This window comes from Haliotis rubra, unplaced genomic scaffold (genome assembly GCF_003918875.1).
Source record: "Haliotis rubra isolate DU_JTF1 unplaced genomic scaffold, ASM391887v1 Scf288, whole genome shotgun sequence".
Classification (NCBI taxonomy): Eukaryota; Metazoa; Mollusca; class Gastropoda; order Lepetellida; family Haliotidae; genus Haliotis; species Haliotis rubra.
Window position 1 is genome coordinate 290,510 of NW_025766955.1, and position 25,156 is coordinate 315,665.

General features: G+C 39.8%; 1 protein-coding gene across 3 annotated transcripts in view; it reads right to left on the bottom strand.

Moving 5' to 3' along the window:
* Nucleotides 1-1,348: 1,348 nt before the first annotated feature.
* The window catches only part of LOC124281684 (transmembrane protein 106B-like), a 43,101-nt gene continuing 19,293 nt past the window's right edge, over nucleotides 1,349-25,156 (bottom strand). For all 3 annotated transcript variants that reach the window (XM_046717635.1, XM_046717636.1, XM_046717637.1), the window contains exons 2-7: nucleotides 22,096-22,257; nucleotides 20,414-20,477; nucleotides 12,156-12,321; nucleotides 4,915-5,111; nucleotides 4,458-4,511; nucleotides 1,349-1,990 (exon numbers count right to left, since the gene is read on the bottom strand). In XM_046717635.1, coding sequence (XP_046573591.1) covers nucleotides 1,897-1,990; nucleotides 4,458-4,511; nucleotides 4,915-5,111; nucleotides 12,156-12,321; nucleotides 20,414-20,477; nucleotides 22,096-22,257 — 737 coding nt within the window. In that variant the 3' untranslated portion in view covers nucleotides 1,349-1,896. The remainder of the gene's footprint in view (nucleotides 1,991-4,457; nucleotides 4,512-4,914; nucleotides 5,112-12,155; nucleotides 12,322-20,413; nucleotides 20,478-22,095; nucleotides 22,258-25,156) is intronic.

Consider the following 25,156-nt stretch of genomic DNA (forward strand, 5'->3'; position numbering starts at 1 on the left):
CCTTCAGGTAGTGTGCAGCCACACAATTCACCTGACAGTCAGTGATGTCCTTCAGGTAGTGTGCAGCCACACAATTCACCTGACAGTCAGTGATGTCCTTCAGGTAGTGTGCAGCCACACACAATTCACCTGACAGTCAGTGATGTCCTTCAGGTAGTGTGCAGCCACACAATTCACCTGACAGTCAGTGATGTCCTTCAGGTAGTGTGCAGCCACACAATTCACCTGACAGTCAGTGATGTCCTTCAGGTAGTGTGCAGCCACACAATTCACCTGACAGTCAGTGTCGTCCTTCAGGTAGTGTGCAGCCACACAATTCACATGACAGTCAGTGATGTCCTTCAGGTAGTGTGCAGCCACACAATTCACCTGACAGTCAGTGATGTCCTTCAGGTAGTGTGCAGCCACACAATTCACCTGACAGTCAGTGTCGTCCTTCAGGTAGTGTGCAGCCACACAATTCACCTGACAGTCAGTGATGTCCTTCAGGTAGTGTGCAGCCACACAATTAACATGACAGTCAGCGTCGTTCCTTCAGGTAGTGTGCAGCCACACAATTCACCTGACAGTCAGCGTCGTCCTTCAGGTAGTGTGCAGCCACACAATTCACCTGACAGTCAGTGTCGTCCTTCAGGTAGTGTGCAGCCACACAATTCACATGACAGTCAGTGATGTCCTTCAGGTAGTGTGCAGCCACACAATTCACATGACAGTCAGTGATGTCCTTCAGGTAGTGTGCAGCCACACAATTCACCTGACAGTCAGCGTCGTCCTTCAGGTAGTGTGCAGCCACACAATTCACCTGACAGTCAGTGATGTCCTTCAGGTAGTGTGCAGCCACACAATTCACCTGACAGTCAGTGATGTCCTTCAGGTAGTGTGCAGCCACACAATTCACCTGACAGTCAGTGATGTCCTTCAGGTAGTGTGCAGCCACACAATTCACCTGACAGTCAGCGTCGTCCTTCAGGTAGTGTGCAGCCACACAATTCACCTGACAGTCAGCGTCGTCCTTCAGGTAGTGTGCAGCCACACAATTCACCTGACAGTCAGCGTCGTCCTTCAGGTAGTGTGCAGCCACACAATTCACCTGACAAACTTCCTATAATTGTTTTCATGAGAGTAAAAGCAAGACACCTCAATCCCATCACTCAATGACATATGTCTGGTCAGTGAACGTACGTTATCTATCTTTAGTACTTGTTTGGTCAGTGAACGTATGTTATCTATCTTCATTACTTGTCTGGTCAGTGAACAGACGTTATCTATCTCCAGTACTTGCTTACAGATTTGCCTTCAAAATAAAAGGTCAGGCTTCAAAACGGCAATAAGATGCTGAAATGCTACCTCTAGAAATGACATCATTTTAATTGAAGATGGACATTACAGAGAAAGTTTTGTGTGGGATACTTGTTAGATTTAGAGTTACCTCCCTTCCTGTATGTCCATGTTGATATCTCAATGACGTCATACATTGTTACATATAGAGTTACCTCCCTTCCTGTATTTCCATGCTGATATCTGAATGATGCCATACATTTGACTGTACGAAAAAAGACCAAATTATACTTCTTCTCCTGATTCAAGAAATCTTGGGTTGTTGAGCCTATAAGAAATATGCGACAATATCTTACTGGATGTAGCAGACGGCGTTATTAAAAACGAAAGTGTAACACCTCTCACAGGCTGACGGTTAAAAAGCTGAGATGACCTTACAGATTCTACAGTCTCTCTGAGTCAGCAACAAAAACCTGACGAAGCAGCATGGTGCCTCTTGTCTGCCAACACTTGAGCTTCATTCATTTGTTCATGGGCCCAGGTGACTTGTGTTCGGTAGCTCTGGATTCACCAGCCGTGTATTGGCCGACTTCACCTGGAGGCTCGCTACTGCCTGGATCACACCTCGGTGGCGTTAGAGCAGGAGACGGGTTGGAAAGTGGTCAGTGTCGTCTGCTCGATGTGGCCAAGATAACTATAGTTAGCTGTTAATCTAGAAAAACAGGAAACAGGAAATTAACATATTGAAAAATGTTTCATAGAATGTTTGTTCATTTGATGTTTAAAAACAAAGTCAGCATCTTTCTATTTATATGATTAAGAGGCCAGACCAGACAATCCAGTGATCTGTATTATTAGCAACAATCCACATCATGTGGTACACTTGCACTTTCAAGCAGGTGTCCGAGGTTGGCCATCCGGTCCATTTAGCTTTGACTAGTACAGATTGCAAGGACCCCGTTTAATCTGGAATCCTATAGGCTGGACCAGTAAAGATTGCTAAGGACCCTGTCTAATCTAGAAACTTACAGGCTGCACAAACATTAGTAGTGAGACACATTGTCTGTCCTAGGAACCTTATGATGTAAGGCAGCACTGGACCTACTCTGAATGAGAATATCGACAACCAGCCAGGTTGTAAGGCATCTTGTTTTACCAGGAAATGTGTGAAGCCCACTTCTGGTGTTCCCCGCCGTGACATTGCTGGAATATTGCTAAAAGCGGCGTAAAACCATACTCACTCACTCACTCAAACCAGGAGATCCGACGACTGGAGAGACTCAAGGTTAAGGATCAGAGGCCAGAGCTGCAAAACATCAGAGTTAATGCTACTTTATAGCATGACAGTTCCATCACTTGTATTGTGATAGGACAACTACAGGTGATGCAGGTTCTGACATTTTGTACACTTGGTCTAACCAGCCAGAGATGGTGTAAAGAGACAGTTTTTAATGTAAATCTCTTCATATAATGGCCCGCCGTGATATTGCTGGAATATTGCTAAAAACGGCGTTAAACCATACTAACTCACTAATATAATGGCCTAGCCAAGGGAAGTGACTCTGCATAGCAAATCATGTTTGTTGTTCAAAGAGTTCAGTTTTACGCCGCATTTAGCAATATTCCAGCCATATCACAGCGGGGGACACCAGAAATGGGCTTCACACATTGTGCTCATATAGGGACAATCACACCCAGGTCTTCGGGGTGACAAGTGAACGCTTTAACCACAAGGATACCCCACCGCCCCTATCTTCCGAGGTAACAACATCACCAGCAGATATCACACAATCTCACCAACTCTTCCGTGGTAACAACTGCACCAGCAGATATCACACAATCTCACCAACTCTTCCGAGCTAACAACATCACCAGCAGATATCACACAATCTCACCAACTCTTCCGTGGCAACAACATCACCAGCAGATCACCAGCAGATATCACACAATCTCACCAACTCTTCTGAGCTAACAACATCACCAGCAGATATCACACAATCTCACCAACTCTTCCGAGGCTAACAACATCACCAGCAGATATCATCTCACCAACTCTTCAGGTAACAACATCACCAGATATCACACAATCTCACCAACTCTTCCGTGGTAACAACATCACCAGCAGATATCACACAATCTCACCAACTCTTCCGAGCTAACAACATCACCAGCAGATATCACACAAATCTCACCAACTCTTCCGTGGTAACAACATCACCAGCAGATATCACACAATCTCACCAACTCTTCTGTGGCTAACAACATCACCAGCAGATATCACACAATCTCACCAACTCTTCCGAGCTAACAACATCACCAACATCACCAGCAGATATCACACAATCTCACCAACTCTTCCGTGCTAACAACATCACCAGCAGATATCACACAATCAGCAGATATCACACAATCTCACCAACTCTTCCGTGGTAACAACATCACCAGCAGATATCACACAATCAGCAGATATCACACAATCTCACCAACTCTTCCGTGGTAACAACATCACCAGCAGATATCACACAATCTCACCAACTCTTCTGAGCTAACAACATCACCAGCAGATATCACACAACTCTTCCGATCTCACCAATCTTTCGTGGTAACAACATCACCAGCAGATATCACACAATCTCACCAATCTTCTAACAACATCACCAGCAGATATCAATCTCACCAACTCTTCGAGGTAACAACATCACCAAGATATCACACAATCTCACCAACTCTTCCGAGGTAACAACATCACCAAAAGATATCACACAATCTCACCAACTCTTCCGTGGTAACAACATCACCAGCAGATATCACACAATCTCACCAACTCTTCCGAGCTAACAACATCACCAGCAGATATCACACAATCTCACCAACTCTTCCATGGTAACAACATCACCAGCAGATATTACACAATCTCACCAAATCTTCCGAGGTAACATCACCAGCAGACATCACACAATCTCACCAACTCTTCCGAGGTAACAACATCACCAGCAGATATCACACAATCTCACCAACTCTTCTGAGCTAACAACATCACCAGCAGATATCACACAATCTCACCAAATCTTCTGTTGAAAGGAGAACTAAACATATACTCTTGAAAATAATCCAGATATTTACAGTTTGAAGACGTGAAACAAGAGGAAGAGAACTGTTCGGTTTCCATGACAACTTACTCAAACGTTATTGGGAGATTGTGCACCCATGGCCTTGCATCTTCACAGAAACGCCTGCAACACGAAAACAACTTTCATAATAATCACAGAAACACCTGCAACACGAAAACAACTTTCATAATAATCAACTTAAAAACCATGTGAAGATACAAGTTGATACCGAAGTTCACATCAAGTAATATGATATGATCAGGAGTATCCTCTGTTGTACACACATAAATATAGAACTACTACTAAAATGTATTACTTGACAGACTTGAAAATACTCTAAATCTTTAGTATGCACTGAAAATAAAACCAAGATATGTAGAAAGGATATGGTATAAGGTTAGACTGTCAAACACTGACACTATTTGTCTACAGATGTGACCTGGGTCCAGTGTTACTTGAAGTGTGAGGAAATGCTGACAACATGTCTCCTTGACTACAAAACACAAAAAAATCTTCAGATACTTACACCAGGAAATCCCAATCATTTTCCTTCTCAAATATCAAATTCATAACAATATCGTATCTTCCTGTTCCACGTGTGGGGAGGTCGACACTGGTTTTGTTTTGGGCCACGGTGATCTGTTTGTTGTCGTACAGTGAAACCATCTGAGCCCCTGTCACCTCGACGGGGAAGTAGTTGTTGTTGGTGAAGTTGTAGGAGTTCTGAACACACAGGAAACATGGGAGTAACACACTGATAGTTGAGGCAGACTTAAGTCAGGCACGGTCCAAGCAACAAGCTAGAATCATGTGTGCTTAAATCTATGAATCACGATGCCAGATTTAATCTATGAATATATACATCATGATGCCAGATTTAATCTATGAATCATGATGCCAGATTTAATAAATGAATCATGATGCCAGATTTAATCTATGAATCATGATGCTGGATTTAATATATGAATATATGAATCACGATGCCAGATTTAATCTATGAATCATGATGCCAGATTTAATTTATGAATATATGAATCACGATGCCAGATTTAATCTATGAATCATGATGCCAGATTTAATCTATGAATCATGGTGCCAAATTTAATCAATGAATCATGATGCCAGATTTAATCTATGAATCATGGTGCCAAATTTAATATATGAATCATGATGCCAGATTTAATATATGAATATATGAATCACGATGCCAGATTTAATCTATGAATCATGATGCCAGATTTAATCTATGAATCATGGTGCCAAATTTAATCTATGAATATATGAATCATGATGCCAGATTTAATCTATGAATCAGAGTGCCAAATTTAATCTATGAATATATGAATCACGATGCCAGATTTAATCTATGAATCATGATGCCAGATTTAATCTATGAATCATGATGCCAGATTTAATATATGAATATATGAATCATGATGCCAGATTTAATCTATGAATCATGATGCCAGATTTAATCTATGAATCATGGTGCCAAATTTAATCTATGAATATATGAACCACGATGAAAGATTTAATCTACGAATCATGATGCCAGATTTAATCTATGAATCATGATGCCAGATTTAATCTATGAATCATGATGAGAGATTTAATCTATGAATCATGGTGCCAAATTTAATCTATGAATATATGAATCATGATGCCAGATTTAATCTATGAATCAGAGTGCCAAATTTAATCTATGAATATATGAATCACGATGCCAGATTTAATCTATGAATCATGATGCCAGATTTAATCTATGAATCATGATGCCAGATTTAATATATGAATATATGAATCATGATGCCAGATTTAATCTATGAATCATGATGCCAGATTTAATCTATGAATCATGGTGCCAAATTTAATCTATGAATATATGAACCACGATGAAAGATTTAATCTACGAATCATGATGCCAGATTTAATCTATGAATCATGATGCCAGATTTAATCTATGAATCATGATGAGAGATTTAATCTATGAATCATGATACCAGATTTAATCTATGAATCATGATGCCAGATTTAATCTATGAATCATCATGCCAGATTTAATCTATGAATCATGATGCCAGATTTAATCTATGAATCAGGGTGCCAAATCTCATCTATGAATATATGAATCACGATGAAAGATTTAATCTGTGAATCATGATGCCAGATTTAATCTATGAATCATGATGCCAGATTTAATCTATGAATATATGAATCATGATGCCAGATTTAATCTATGAATATATGAATCACGATGCCAGATTTAATCTATGAATCATGATGCCAGATTTAATCTCTAAATATATGAATCACGATGCTAGATTTAATCTAAGAATCATGATGCCAGATTTAATCTATGAATCATGGTGCCAAATTTAATCTATGAATATATGAATCATGATGCCAGATTTTATCTATGAATCATGATGCCAGATTTAATCTATGAATCATGATGCCAGATTTAATCTATGAATCATGATACCAGATTTAATCTATGAATCATGATGCCAGATTTAATCTATGAATCATGATGCCAGATTTAATCTATGAATCATGATGCCAGATTTAATCTATGAATCAGAGTGCCAAATTTAATCTATGAATATATGAATCACGATGCCAGATTTAATCTATGAATCATGATGCCAGATTTAATCTATGAATCATGATGCCAGATTTAATCTATGAATATATGAATCATGATGCCAGATTTAATCTATGAATCATGATGCCAGATTTAATCTATGAATCATGGTGCCAAATTTAATCTATGAATATATGAATCACGATGAAAGATTTAATCTACTGAATCATGATGCCAGATTTAATCTATGAATCATGATGCCAGATTTAATCTATGAATCATGATGAGAGATTTAATCTATGAATCATGATACCAGATTTAATCTATGAATCATGATGCCAGATTTAATCTATGAATCATCATGCCAGATTTAATCTATGAATCATGATGTCAGATTTAATCTATGAATCAGGGTGCCAAATCTCATCTATGAATATATGAATCACGATGAAAGATTTAATCTGTGAATCATGATGCCAGATTTAATCTATGAATCATGATGCCAGATTTAATCTATGAATATATGAATCATGATGCCAGATTTAATCTATGAATATATGAATCACGATGCCAGATTTAATCTATGAATCATGATGCCAGATTTAATCTCTAAATATATGAATCCGCGATGCTAGATTTAATCTAAGAATCATGATGCCAGATTTAATCTATGAATCATGGTGCCAAATTTAATCTATGAATATATGAACCATGATGCCAGATTTTATCTATGAATCATGATGCCAGATTTAATCTATGAATCATGATGCCAGATTTAATCTATGAATCATGATACCAGATTTAATCTATGAATCATGATGCCAGATTTAATCTATGAATCATGATGCCAGATTTAATCTATGAATCATGATGCCAGATTTAATCTATGAATCAGAGTGCCAAATTTAATCTATGAATATATGAATCACGATGCCAGATTTAATCTATGAATCATGATGCCAGATTTAATCTATGAATCATGATGCCAGATTTAATATATGAATATATGAATCATGATGCCAGATTTAATCTATGAATCATGATGCCAGATTTAATCTATGAATCATGGTGCCAAATTTAATCTATGAATATATGAACCACGATGAAAGATTTAATCTATGAATCATGATGCCAGATTTAATCTATGAATCATGATGCCAGATTTAATCTATGAATCATGATGAGAGATTTAATCTATGAATCATGATACCAGATTTAATCTATGAATCATGATGCCAGATTTAATCTATGAATCATCATGCCAGATTTAATCTATGAATCATGATGCCAGATTTAATCTATGAATCAGGGTGCCAAATCTCATCTATGAATATATGAATCACGATGAAAGATTTAATCTGTGAATCATGATGCCAGATTTAATCTATGAATCATGATGCCAGATTTAATCTATGAATATATGAATCATGATGCCAGATTTAATCTATGAATATATGAATCACGATGCCAGATTTAATCTATGAATCATGATGCCAGATTTAATCTCTAAATATATGAATCACGATGCTAGATTTAATCTAAGAATCATGATGCCAGATTTAATCTATGAATCATGGTGCCAAATTTAATCTATAAATATATGAATCATGATGCCAGATTTTATCTATGAATCATGATGCCAGATTTAATCTATGAATCATGATGCCAGATTTAATCTATGAATCATGATACCAGATTTAATCTATGAATCATGATGCCAGATTTAATCTATGAATCATGATGCCAGATTTAATCTATGAATCATGATGCCAGATTTAATATATGAATCAGGGTGCCAAATTTAATCTATGAATATATGAATCATCATGCCAGATTTAATCTATGAATCATGATGTCAGATTTAATCTATGAATCATGATGCCAGATTTAATCTATGAATATATAAATCATGATGCCAGATTTAATATATGAATATATGAATCACGATGCCAGATTTAATCTATGAATATATGAATCACGATGCCAGATTTAATCTATGAATCATGATGCCAGATTTAATTTATGAATCATGGTGCCAAATTTAATCTATGAATATATGAATCACGATGCCAGATTTAATCTATGAATCATGATGCCAGATTTAATCTATGAATCATGATGCCAGATTTAATCTATGAATCATGATACCAGATTTAATCTATGAATCATGATGCCAGATTTAATCTATGAATCACGATGCCAGATTTAATCTATGAATCATGATGCCAGATTTAATCTATGAATCAGGGTGCCAGATTTAATATATGAATATATGAATCATGATGCCAGATTTAATCTATGAATCATGGTGCCAAATTTAATCTATGAATATATGAATCATGATGCCAGATTTAATCTATGAATCATGATGCCAGATTTAATCTATGAATCATGATGCCAGATTTAATCAATGAATCATGATGCCAGATTTAATCTATGAATATATGAATCACGATGCCAGATTTAATCTATGAATCATGATTCCAGATTTAATCTATGAATATATGAATCACGATGCCAGATTTAATCTATGAATCATGGTGCCAGATTTAATCTATGAATATATGAATCATGATGCCAGATTTAATCTATGAATCATGATGTCAGATTTAATCTATGAATATATGAATCATGATGCCAGATTTAATCTATGAATCATGATGTCAGATTTAATCTATGAATATATGAATCACGATGCCAGATTTAATCTATGAATCACGATGCCAGATTTAATCTATGAATCATGATGCCAGATTTAATATATGAATATATGAATCACGATGCCAGATTTAATCTATGAATCATGATGCCAGATTTAATCTATGAATCATGGTGCCAAATTTAATCTATGAATATATGAATCATGATGCCAGATTTAATCTATGAATCATGATGCCAGATTTAATCTATGAATATATGAATCACGATGCCAGATTTAATCTATGAATCATGATGCCAGATTTAATCTATGAATCATGATGCCAGATTTAATCTATGAATATATGAATCACGATGCCAGATTTAATCTATGAATCATGATGCCAGATTTAATCTATGAATCATGATGCCAGATTTAATCTATGAATATATGAATCACGATGCCAGATTTAATCTATGAATCATGATGCCAGATTTAATCTATGAATCATGATGCCAGATTTAATCTATGAATATATGAATCACGATGCCAGATTTAATCTATGAATCATGATTCCAGATTTAATCTATGAATCAGGGTGTCAAATTTAATCTATGAATATATGAATCATGATGCCAGATTTAATCTTTGAATCATGATGCCAGATTTAATCTTTGAATCATGATGCCAGATTTAATCTATGAATCATGATGCCATATTTAATCTATGAATATATGAATCACGATGCCAGATTTAATCTATGAATCATGATTCCAGATTTAATCTATGAATCAGGGTGTCAAATTTAATCTATGAATATATGAATCATGATGCCAGATTGAATCTTTGAATCATGATGCCAGATTTAATCTTTGAATCATGATGCCAGATTTAATCTATGAATCATGATGCCACCCCACCCACCACTACAGGATCCACCCCACCACTACAGGATCCACCCCACCCCACCACTACAGCATCCACCCCACCACTACAGGATCCACCCCCCCACCACTCACGGATCCACACCCACCCAACACTACAGGATCCACACCCACCACAACAGGATCCACCCCAACCACTACAGGACCCACCCTACCCACCATTACAGCATCCACCCCCACCCACCACTACAGGATCCAACCCCACCCACCACTACAGGATCCACCCCCACCACTACAGGATCCACCCCACCCACCACTACAGGATCCACCCCCCACCACTACAGGATCCACCCCCCACCTCTACAGGATCCACCCCACCCACCACTACAGGATCCACCCCCACTACCACCACAGGATCCACCCCACCCACCACTACAGGATCCACCCCCACCTCTACAGGACCCACCCTACCCACCATTACAGCATCCACCCCCCCCACCACTACAGGATCCAACCCCACCCACCACTACAGGATCCACCCCCACCACTACAGGATCCACCCCCACCCACCACTACAGGATCCACCCCCACCCACCACTACAGGATCCACCCCCCACCACTACAGGATCCACCCCACCCACCACTACAGGATCCACCCCACTACCACCACAGGATCCACCCCACCCACCACTACAGGATCCACCCCCACCTCTACAGGACCCACCCTATCCACCACTACAGGATCCACCCCCACCACTACAGGATCCAACCCCACCCACCACTACAGCATCCACCCCCACCACCACTACAGGATCTATCCACACCCACCACAACAGGATCCACCCCCAAAACCACAACATGATTCACCCCCACCACTACAGGATCCAACCCCACCCACCACTACAGGATCCACCCCCACCACTACAGGACCCACCCCACCCACCACTACAGGATCCACCCCCACTACCACCACAGGATCTACCCCACCCACCACTTTAGGAGGATCCACCCCGACCAATCAATACAGGATCCACCCCACCCACCACTACAGCAGGATCCACCCCACCACTACAGGATCCCCACCCACCTCTACAGGATCCAACCCCACCCCCACCACTACAGGATCCAACCCCACCCACCACTACAGGATCCACCCCCACCACCACTACAGGATCTATCCACACCCACCACAACAGGATCCACCCCCACCAACCACAACATGATTCACCCCCACCACTACAGGATCCACCCCACCCACCACTACAGGATCCACCCCCCACTACCACCACAGGATCCACCCCACCCACCACTACAGCAGGATCTATCCCCATCCACCACTACAGGATCCACCCCCCACTACCACCACAGGATCCACCCCACCCACCACTACAGCAGGATCCACCCCCACCCACCACTACAGGATCCATCCCACCCACCACTACAGGATCTACCCCACCCACCACTTTAGGAGGATCCACCCCGGCCCATCAATACAGGATCCACCCCGCCCACCACTACAGCATCTTTCTCCACCCACCACTACAGCAGGATCCACCCCAACCCACCACTACAGGATCCACCCCACCCGACACAACAGGATCCACCCCCACCAACCACTACAGCAGGACCCACTGTATATCTGTAGATACAATGCTACTCACCACTATCGTGAGATTGGCAAAAACCTTCTTCTGATCCACATACAAACTGATTGGGTTGAGGAGAGGTCGGTTGCTGCCGACGTTCACGTCTCGTGGGTACAGGAAGAACAGGATGAGTGCTGCGACGATGGCACACAGCACAATGGCCAGCACCACATACTGCACCCTGGGGTAGAAGGAACTACTGTGTGTCACAAATTCAGACTTTCAAATCTTTCTAAATTTTACAGAATAGAATACACAGAACGGCTTACAGAGCAAGAATACAAACAGACTAAGTCAGGCACCGGCCAAACCACTACATATATTGAGGTATTGGTGACATGTTGTTCAAGGCTACAACACTGAGCATAAACTTTCAGGCTACAACACTGAGCATAAACTTCTAGGCTACAACACTGAGCATAAACTTCCAGGCTACAACACTGAGCATAAACTTCTAGGTTACAACACTGAGCATAAACTTCCAGGTTACAACACTGAGCATAAACTTCTAGGTTACAACACTGAGCATAAACTTCTAGGTTACAACACTGAGCATAAACTTCTAGGTTACAACACTGAGCATAAACTTTTAGGTTACAACACTGAGCATAAACGTCCAGGCTACAACACTGACCATAAACTTCTAGGCTACAACACTGAGCCTAAACTTCCAGGCTACAACACTGAGCATAAACTTCTAGGTTACAACACTGAGCATAAACTTCCAGGCTACAACACTGACCATAAACTTCTAGGCTACAACACTGAGCCTAAACTTCCAGGCTACAACACTGAGCATAAACTTCTAGGCTACAACACTGAGCATAAACGTCCAGGCTACAACACTGACCATAAACTTCTAGGCTACAACACTGAGCCTAAACTTCCAGGATACAACACTGAGCATAAACTTCCAGGCTACAACACTGAGCATAAACTTCTAGGTTACAACACTGAGCATAAACTTCAAGGCTACAACACTGAGCCTAAACTTCCAGGCTACAACACTGAGCATAAACTTCTAGGTTACAACACTGAGCCTAAACTTCCAGGCTACAACACTGAGCATAAACTTCCAGGCTACAACACTGAGCATAAACTTCCAGGCTACAACACTGAGCATAAACTTCCAGGTTACAACACTGAGCCTAAACGTCCAGGTTACAACACTGAGCATAAACTTCCAGGCTACAACACTGAGCCTAAACTTCCAGGCTACAACACTGACCATAAACTTCTAGGTTACAACACTGAGCATAAACTTCCAGGCTACAACACCGAGCATAAACTTCTAGGTTACAAAACTGAGCATAAACTTCCAGGCTACAACACTGACCATAAACTTCCAGGCTACAACACTGAGCCTAAACTTCCAGGCTACAACACTGAGCATAAACTTCCAGGCTACAACACTGAGCCTAAACTTCTAGGCTACAACACTGAGCCTAAACTTCCAGGCTACAACACTGAGCATAAACTTCCAGGCTACAACACTGAGCATAAACTTCCAGGATACAACACTGAGCATAAACTTCTAGGTTACAACACTGAGCCTAAACTTCTAGGTTACAACACTGAGCCTAAACCTCTAGGTTACAACACTGAGCCTAAACTTCTAGGCTACAACACTGAGCATAAACTTCTAGGTTACAACACTGAGCATAAACTTCCAGGATACAACACTGAGCATAAACTTCCAGGTTACAACACTGAGCATAAACTTCCAGGATACAACACTGAGCCTAAACTTCTAGGTTACAACACTGAGCCTAAACTTCTAGGTTACAACACTGAGCCTAAACTTCTAGGCTACAACACTGAGCATAAACTTCCAGGTTACAACACTGAGCATAAACTTCCAGGATACAACACTGAGCATAAACCTCCAGGCTACAACACTGAGCATGAACTTCCAGGCTACAACACTGACCATAAACTTCTAGGCTACAACACTGAGCCTAAACTTCCAGGCTACAACACTGAGCATAAACTTCCAGGCTACAACACTGAGCATAAACTTCCAGGCTACAACACTGAGCATAAACTTCTAGGCTACAACACTGAGCATAAACTTCCAGGTTACAACACTGAGCATAAACTTCCAGGATACAACACTGAGCATAAACCTCCAGGCTACAACACTGAGCATAAACTTCCAGGTTACAACACTGAGCATAAACGTCCAGGCTACAACACTGAGCATAAACTTCCAGGCTACAACACTGACCATAAACTTCTAGGCTACAACACTGAGCCTAAACTTCCAGGCTACAACACTGAGCATAAACTTCTAGGTTACAACACTGAGCATAAACTTCCAGGCTACAACACTGAGCCTAAACTTCCAGGCTACAACACTGACCATAAACTTCTAGGCTACAACACTGAGCATAAACTTCCAGGCTACAACACTGAGCATAAACTTCTAGGTTACAACACTGAGCATAAACTTCCAGGCTACAACACTGACCATAAACTTCTAGGCTACAACACTGAGCCTAAACTTCCAGGCTACAACACTGAGCATAAACTTCCAGGCTACAACACTGAGCCTAAACTTCTAGGCTACAACACTGAGCCTAAACTTCCAGGCTACAACACTGAGCATAAACTTCCAGGCTACAACACTGAGCATAAACTTCCAGGATACAACACTGAGCATAAACTTCTAGGTTACAACACTGAGCCTAAACTTCTACGTTACAACACTGAGCCTAAACTTCTAGGTTACAACACTGAGCCTAAACTTCCAGGCTACAACACTGAGCATAAACTTCTAGGCTACAACACTGAGCATAAACTTCCAGGATACAACACTGAGCATAAACTTCCAGGTTACAACACTGACCATAAACTTCTAGGTTACAACACTGAGCATAAACGTCCAGGCTACAACACTGAGCATAAACTTCTAGGCTACAACACTGAGCATAAACTTCCAGGATACAACACTGAGCATAAACTTCCAGGTTACAACACTGAGCATAAACTTCCAGGCTACAACACTGACCATAAACTTCTAGGTTACAACACTGAGCATAAACTTCTAGGCTACAACACTGAGCATAAACTTCCAGGATACAACACTGAGCATAAACTTCCAGGTTACAACACTGAGCATAAACTTCCAGGCTACAACACTGACCATAAACTTCTAGGTTACAACACTGAGCATAAACGTCCAGGCTACAACACTGAGCATAAACTTCTAGGCTACAACACTGAGCATAAACTTCTAGGTTACAACACTGAGCATAAACTTCCAGGTTACAACACTGAGCATAAACTTCCAGGTTACAACACTGAGCATAAACTTCCAGGTTACAACACTGAGCATAAACTTCCAGGTTACAACACTGACCATAAACTTCTAGGTTACAACACTGAGCATAAACTTCTAGGCTACAACACTGAGCATAAACTTCCAGGTTACAACACTGAGCATAAACTTCTAGGTTACAACACTGAGCATAAACTTCCAGGTTACAACACTGAGCATAAACTTCCAGGCTACAACACTGACCATAAACTTCTAGGTTACAACACTGAGCATAAACTTCTAGGCTACAACACTGAGCATAAACTTCCAGGATACAACACTGAGCATAAACTTCCAGGTTACAACACTGAGCATAAACTTCCAGGCTACAACACTGACCATAAACTTCTAGGTTACAACACTGAGCATAAACGTCCAAGCTACAACACTGAGCATAAACTTCCAGGCTACAACACTGAGCATAAACTTCTAGGTTACAACACTGAGCATAAACTTCCAGGTTACAACACTGAGCATAAACTTCCAGGCTACAACACTGACCATAAACTTCTAGGCTACAACACTGACCATAAACTTCTAGGCTACAACACTGAGCATAAACGTCCAGGTTACAACACTGAGCATAAACTTCCAGGATACAACACTGAGCCTAAACTTCTAGGTTACAACACTGAGCCTAAACTTCTAGGCTACAACACTGAGCATAAACCTCCAGGTTACAACACTGAGCATAAACTTCCAGGATACAACACTGAGCCTAAACTTCTAGGCTACAACACTGAGCATAAACTTCTAGGCTACAACACTGAGCATAAACTTCCAGGATACAACACTGAGCATAAACTTCCAGGTTACAACACTGAGCATAAACGTCCAGGCTACAACACTGACCATAAACTTCTAGGCTACAACACTGAGCCTAAACTTCCAGGCTACAACACTGAGCATAAACTTCCAGGCTACAACACTGAGCATAAACTTCCAGGCTACAACACTGAGCATAAACTTCCAGGTTACAACACTGAGCATAAACGTCCAGGCTACAACACTGAGCATAAACTTCCAGGCTACAACACTGACCATAAACTTCTAGGCTACAACACTGAGCCTAAACTTCCAGGCTACAACACTGAGCATAAACTTCTAGGTTACAACACTGAGCATAAACTTCCAGGCTACAACACTGAGCCTAAACTTCCAGGCTACAACACTGACCATAAACTTCTAGGCTACAACACTGAGCATAAACTTCCAGGCTACAACACTGAGCATAAACTTCTAGGTTACAACACTGAGCATAAACTTCCAGGCTACAACACTGACCATAAACTTCTAGGCTACAACACTGAGCCTAAACTTCCAGGCTACAACACTGAGCATAAACTTCCAGGCTACAACACTGAGCCTAAACTTCCAGGCTACAACACTGAGCCTAAACTTCCAGGCTACAACACTGAGCATAAACTTCCAGGCTACAACACTGAGCATAAACTTCCAGGATACAACACTGAGCATAAACTTCTAGGTTACAACACTGAGCCTAAACTTCTCATGCGTTACAACACTGAGCCTAAACTTCTAGGTTACAACACTGAGCCTAAACTTCCAGGCTACAACACTGAGCATAAACTTCTAGGCTACAACACTGAGCATAAACTTCCAGGATACAACACTGAGCATAAACTTCCAGGTTACAACACTGACCATAAACTTCTAGGTTACAACACTGAGCATAAACGTCCAGGCTACAACACTGAGCATAAACTTCTAGGCTACAACACTGAGCATAAACTTCTAGGTTACAACACTGAGCATAAACTTCCAAGTTACAACACTGAGCATAAACTTCCAGGCTACAACACTGACCATAAACTTCTAGGTTACAACACTGAGCATAAACTTCTAGGCTACAACACTGAGCATAAACTTCCAGGATACAACACTGAGCATAAACTTCCAGGTTACAACACTGAGCATAAACTTCCAGGCTACAACACTGACCATAAACTTCAGGTTACAACACTGAGCATAAAGCGTCCAGGCTACAACACTGAGCATAAACTTCAGGCTACAACACTGAGGCATAAACTTCTAGGTTACAACACTGAGCATAAACTTCAAGGTTACAACACTGAGCATAAACTTCCAGGTTACAACACTGAGCATAAACTTCCAGGTTACAACACTGAGCATAAACTTCCAGGTTACAACACTGACCATAAACTTCTAGGTTACAACACTGAGCATAAACTTCTAGGCTACAACACTGAGCATAAACATCCAGGTTACAACACTGAGCATAAACTTCTAGGTTACAACACTGAGCATAAACTTCCAGGTTACAACACTGAGCATAAACTTCTAGGTTACAACACTGAGCATAAACTTCCAGGTTACAACACTGAGCATAAACTTCCAGGCTACAACACTGACCATAAACTTCTAGGTTACAACACTGAGCATAAACGTCCAGGCTACAACACTGAGCATAAACTTCTAGGCTACAACACTGAGCATAAACTTCTAGGTTACAACACTGAGCATAAACTTCCAGGTTACAACACTGAGCATAAACTTCCAGGTTACAACACTGAGCATAAACTTCCAGGTTACAACACTGAGCATAAACTTCCAGGTTACAACACTGACCATAAACTTCTAGGTTACAACACTGAGCATAAACTTCCAGGCTACAACACTGACCATAAACTTCTAGGTTACAACACTGAGCATAAACTTCTAGGCTACAACACTGAGCATAAACTTCCAGGATACAACACTGAGCATAAACTTCCAGGTTACAACACTGAGCATAAACTTCCAGGCTACAACACTGACCATAAACTTCTAGGTTACAACACTGAGCATAAACGTCCAGGCTACAACACTGAGCATAAACTTCCAGGCTACAACACTGAGCATAAACTTCTAGGTTACAACACTGAGCATAAACTTCCAGGTTACAACACTGAGCATAAACTTCAGGTTACAACACTGAGCATAAAGGTTACAACACTGACCATAAACTTCTAGGCTACAACACTGACCATAAACTTCTAGGCTACAACACTGAGCATAAACTTCCAGGTTACAACACTGAGCATAAACTTCCAGGATACAACACTGAGCCTAAACTTCTAGGTTACAACACTGAGCCTAAACTTCTAGGTTACAACACTGAGCCTAAACTTCTAGGCTACAACACTGAGCATAAACCTCCAGGTTACAACACTGAGCATAAACTTCCAGGATACAACACTGAGCCTAAACTTCTAGGCTACAACACTGAGCATAAACTTCTAGGATACAACACTGAGCATAAACTTCCAGGTTACAACACTGAGCATAAACGTCCAGGCTACAACACTGAGCATAAACTTCTAGGTTACAACACTGAGCATAAACTTCTAGGTTACAACACTGAGCATAAACGTCCAGGCTACAACACTGAGCATAAACTTCTAGGCTACAACACTGAGCATGAACTTCCAGGATACAACACTGAGCATAGACTTCTAGGCTACAACACTGAGCCTAAACTTCTAGGCTACAACACTGAGCATAAACTTCTAGGCTACAACACTGAGCATAAACTTCCAGGTTACAACACTGAGCATAAACTTCCAGGCTACAACACTGACCATAAACTTCTAGGCTACAACACTGACCATAAACTTCTAGGCTACAACACTGACCATAAACTTCTAGGCTACAACACTGAGCATAAACTTCCAGGTTACAACACTGAGCATAAACTTCCAGGATACAACACTGAGCCTAAACTTCTAGGTTACAACACTGAGCCTAAACTTCTAGGTTACAACACTGAGCATAAACTTCCAGGCTACAACACTGAGCATAAACTTCCAGGCTACAACACTGAGCATAAACTTCTAGGTTACAACACTGAGCATAAACTCAGGTTACAACAGGTTACAACACTGAGCATAAACTTCTAGGTTACAACACTGAGCATAAACTTCTAGGTTACAACACTGAGCATAAACTTCTAGGTTACAACACTGAGCATAAACTTCCAGGCTACAACACTGAGCATAAACTTCTAGGTTACAACACTGAGCATAAACTTCTAGGTTACAACACTGAGCATAAACGTCCAGGCTTCAACGCTGAGCATAAACTTTCAGGCTGTATAAAAACATCAGAATTCCCTCAAAAGCAATGTCTACAGGCTGTTTTCATTGAACCATCTAATTCACATTTAATTGCCCTGGTACCAAACGACAATCAGAAGCTGTACGTGACACAAAAACATTCAACTTCAATAAAGCTGCAGACAGATGTTGGAGCCATATCACAGCAGACTCGATACGCGGTACAAATTTACACATATAAATCAATACCAAAGTGAAGGAGCTTGATATTGATATAAAAAACAATTAAAATTGATATCAAATTACCCAGCTTGTGTTCGTCCACAATAAATGCACATGACAGTATAAAACATTACATCCCATTGTGACTGAGGGCTCTGTCCGTGTGTCCTGAATTTTAAACTCCCCAATGTCTGAACTTTGAATGCTAGGGTTTTCACCAGAAAGGAGGAACCCAGTGTCAAAAACCTTTCAGAAAAACTACTCATCTGAAATTAGTTCATCTTCAGCAGTGTTCATTAGGTGGATTTTAACACTCATCATTACCAGTTGATCTATCTGAACCAAACAGAATTTTCTAGACTTGAGCTTAGGACTAGTTGCGGAGGGACCGTTCATAATTTATGGCTTGGGGGTGGTGTACAAAATCAATGACACCCTCTCCCTTCCTATGATTTTTAAGCATATTATTTTAATCAAATTGGGTGACATCCCCACCAAAAAAAACAAAAAAACAATTATGACCAGTACCTAATGGCATGAATGCTGCATGATATATTCAAACTTCACAAAAAATTGCCTGAAAGATATATTTGCCCTGGGTGGATTGAACTGATAGAAAGCATATTCTGCAACTCAAAGGAAATTTGCTTTCTTACGTTCGTCTTGGCTTCAGTCTTTTATCCTTGAGAGGAATTAATGCCACAAGCTCGCCCTTTTGTTCTGAAAATATATCATCATCATCATCATCATCATCATCAAATCTTTGAATGGATTTAGTAGTGATACACTGTAACACAGGAAGGTGAACATGTATGGATGTCAACAACAGTTATATTAAAAACAAGTTGACATCCATAGATTTTTCCCCTTTCTCATCACCCGTGATCAACTGACAGATGAAAGTTGATCATTGGCTGTATTTCCTGCATCATGACAACAGAAGGTGCCCACGTATGTCTGCTGTGCTATATATAGCTGTGATAATCACTAGTGTTGTTCCGATGATCAAACATAATCGAAAATCGATCGAAAGAAGGATTAAAAATAATGATCGATTGTCAAAAACATATTTTCAATTAATCGGAAATTTTGTTGCTTTAGTAAAACGCACTTGAATGAAGTAAACTAACCATTAAATTTGACGAATATTCACGAACAAACGTGCTCAACAGCTTAAAGCTATGTGCATTGTAAAATCTTAACCACTTTTATTGTTTAATTACAATTCCAGTGTCTTTCTTGCATCTGTGCATTTCACTGCATGACAGGATTAGATATAAAAAAAACCTTAAAATTGGTGATTACATTAAAAATGTATATATTTCGATTATAATCGATAATTGTTCAGCACAATTTCTCCAATAATCGATAGTGGATTTGATTTCCCGATTCCCAACACTAAAATTCACTGTATAACATTGTTTCAAGTGTAGTACATTGTACCTGTTGACTTACAGTAGAGTCACATGTTATGTGCCTTGGTTGTTCTTTATGAACATGCCTGACTTGATTCTATCAGATGTTTCTGAATGGGACACTTTCTTGAAGGCTGACTTTACAGACATAATTCTGGACATTTGAGAGTACACTTGCACTGATTCTGAAAACTGCTGCTTTTCACTTATAGCACTCCACTATTATTTTCTGAACATCAGGTTGTCGCCATTACAAGCTTCTGAGTCTATTCCAGAAATAAATAGAGATTATTACACGAGCAAGTGTGTCATATGACTAATTCGAAACAAGTGTGAAATTTTGTATTAATACATAATTTTGCATGATTTTTGTACAAGTCATATGACACACTTGCTTGAGTGTAATAATTTCTTTATTATCCATTATATTCATGTACATTTGTGTAGTAAAGACGGTAAGCAAGTGTGATGGCCCTCTTCATTGACATCACGTTCAATTGTTTGATAATGTCACTGACGTCAAAATACAGAAACAATGGTTGCTAGGCAAAAGTGATATGTGCACATATGATATACTGTATATGACACTGGTTATGGTTCACCATATGGGTAATAATGTTTATTAACACATACATCCATTGTGCAATGTCCATATGTTGCATGTCTTTCACATGACATAATAACATAAAGCGATGTACTGCCCTATTTCATGTGAACCCAACCCGGCCTTATTTGGAAGCGGTGTGCTGGCTCATGGGACAAGGTAGACTTGAGTCCAGGAGATAATCTGAACGCTCGCTGATCAGCGCTGGCTGTCTCCCCCCATCTGTGGAAACGGTTACACTGCAGGGGAGATGAACATCTTCACATGTGATCATGGTGGAGGAGGAGCACAGAACAAACATGAAGGATTGACAACTGACCTTTAGTGACCCGTCCCAGACCTCGGCACGTGGGACATGGCTCACTGTCCTTAAACAGCTCCTCATAACTGGATGTGTCTCTTGTGTTGATGTTGCCATTACCCACAATTCCTGGGGCATTCCTCACTAAGGGTGTGTTTTCATCATCACTATACGCCATTCCTTGAAAACATTAACAAAAACACTCAACATCATGCTGCTAGCTGAAGAACTTGGTGTGATGAAATCACAACTTTCGTAGTTTCATAATATTAGTATTTTTAAAATCATATATTTCATACCATGTCATATAAAAGGTATGAAGGTTTACAATAAAATGTATCCACACTATTGAGACATGTAGCAGATAACAGCCAAATAAGGGTGTTTATGGCAAGAAATATCAAGCTACAAACACAACAAGTGTAGAAGTGAGCACAGCCCACATACCCCCGCTTCCCACTTTGGGACATGGAAATGACTGATATTGATATATATAATATGACAAGGATCAGCAGCTCACAAGACTTTCTCCTTGACTCTACTAAACTTTATATACATGTTAGATAATTGTTTTGCCATGTACTGATTACAGTAATAATTTATGGAAACATTACTTTTTTGTGTTTTCCGTGGAAACCTGACATACAATTGAACTTGTTGCACACAATGAAGTGGACGTAGATGAAGATTGTTATTTTTTAGCACATGGCATATCTGTGGGTCATGATTAACTAGTGTATTAAGTTTGGTGAACCTAGCATGTATAGTTTCGATGATATGCTGTGGCCAGGTAACCATCAAACACATTTGGCACCAAGTCATGTTTCCATGGAAACAACAACAAAACAAATTCTGAAAAACTTTAAAATAGCAAAAGGCACATCAATAGGTAATGATTAACATGTGTGTGAAGTTTGGTGAACCTAGCATGTAAACTTTAAGAGATATGCTCTGGACAAAACCATCAAACACATTTGGCACCAAGTCATGTTTCCATGGAAACAGACAAAAAACAAAATTCTGAAAAAACTTTAAAATAGCAAAAGGCACATCAATGGGTTATGATTAACATGTGTGTCAAGTTTGGTGAACCTAGCATGTAAACTTTAAGAGATATGCTCCGGACAAAAACCACCAAACACATTTGGCACTAAGTCATGTTTCCATGGAAACAGCAAAAAAACAAAATTCTGAAAAAAACTTTAAAATAGCAAAAGGCACATCAATGGGTTATGATTAACATGTGTGTGAAGTTTGGTGAACCTAGCATGTAAACTTTAAGAGATATGCTCGGACAAAACCACCAAACACATTTGGCACTAAGTCGTGTTTCCATGGAAACACAAAAAAACAAAATTCTGAAAAAACTTTAAAATAGCAAAAGGCACATCAATGGGTTATGATTAACATGTGTGTGAAGTTTGGTGAACATAGCATGTAAACTTTAAGAGATATGCTCCGGACAAAAACCACCAAACACATTTGGCACTAAGTCATGTTTCCATGGAAACAGCAAAAAAACAAAATTCTGAAAAAACTTTAAAATAGCAAAAGGCACATCAATGGGTTATGATTAACATGTGTGTGAAGTTTGGTGAACCTAGCATGTAAACTTTAAGAGATATGCTCCGGACAAAACCACCAAACACATTTGGCACTAAGTCATGTTTCCATGGAAACAGCAAAAACAAAATTCTGAAAAAAAATTAAAATAGCAAAAGGCACATCAATGGGTAATGATTAACATGTGTGTGAAGTTTGGTGAACCTAGCATGTAAACTTTAAGAGATATGCTCCGGACAAAACCATCAAACACATTTGGCACCAAGTCATGTTTCCATGGAAACAGCAAAAAAACAAAATTCTGAAAAAAAATTAAAATAGCAAAAGGCACATCAATGGGTTATGATTAACATGTGTGTCAAGTTTGGTGAACCTAGCATGTAAACTTTAAGAGATATGCTCCGGACAAAAACCACCAAACACATTTGGCACTAAGTCGTGTTTCCATGGAAACAGCAAAAAAACAAAATTCTGAAAAAACTTTAAAATAGCAAAAGGCACATCAATGGGTAATGATTAACATGTGTGTGAAGTTTGGTGAACCTAGCATGTAAACTTTAAGAGAAAATGCTCCGGACAAAACCATCAAACACATTTGGCACTAAGTCGTGTTTCCATGGAAGTTTGGTGAACCTAGCATGTAAACTTTAAGAGATATGCTCCGGATAAAAACCACCAAACACATTTGGCACTAAGTCATGTTTCCATGGAAACAGCAAAAAAACAAAATTCTGAAAAAAAATTAAAATAGCAAAAGGCACATCAATGGGTAATGATTAACATGTGTGTGAAGTTTGGTGAACCTAGCATGTAAACTTTAAGAGATGTGCTCCGGACAAATTTTCGGGACGGACAGAATGAACGCTATATACCCCCGTTACTTCGTAGCGGGGGTATAATTAAACAAGAAGACAAAGTCATCAATATCCCCCGCAATGATAAAACAAGAAGACAAAGTCATCAATATCCCCCGCAATGATAAAATAAGCTTCATGAATACATGTATCATGAGCATGTTAACAAGTTATGACTGTCAAATGTTACATTGTTCTTCACATTGATCTAATGAAACCATACATAATGTAAACTATGAATCTGATAACCAACACCCTTCCATCATGTGCTGGTACAGGACGGTAACTACAGACCACCGTATATCGCAAACCGACCCACACAGACCACCGTATATCGCAAAACCAACCCACACAGACCACCGTATATCGCAAAACCAACCCACACAGACCAGGCCCTTCACCATGGTCACTACACTCCCAAACATCCACCTCAAGTCAAGAATAAAGCCCAGCAAGATGGGCTCACAACATCTGTTCCACTAAGCAACATCTTACAACTGACCCAAATCACCTTAAACAAGTCTTCACTCTGTACACCCAAACAAATTTGAAAGTACCTGAGTTACCTGAGAGCTTCTACAGTGTATACTGAACAGGCGTCTCTGCTCCACTGTAAAACCACTACTTCATATCTGTATATGCCCCCCTACACTACCCTGTAC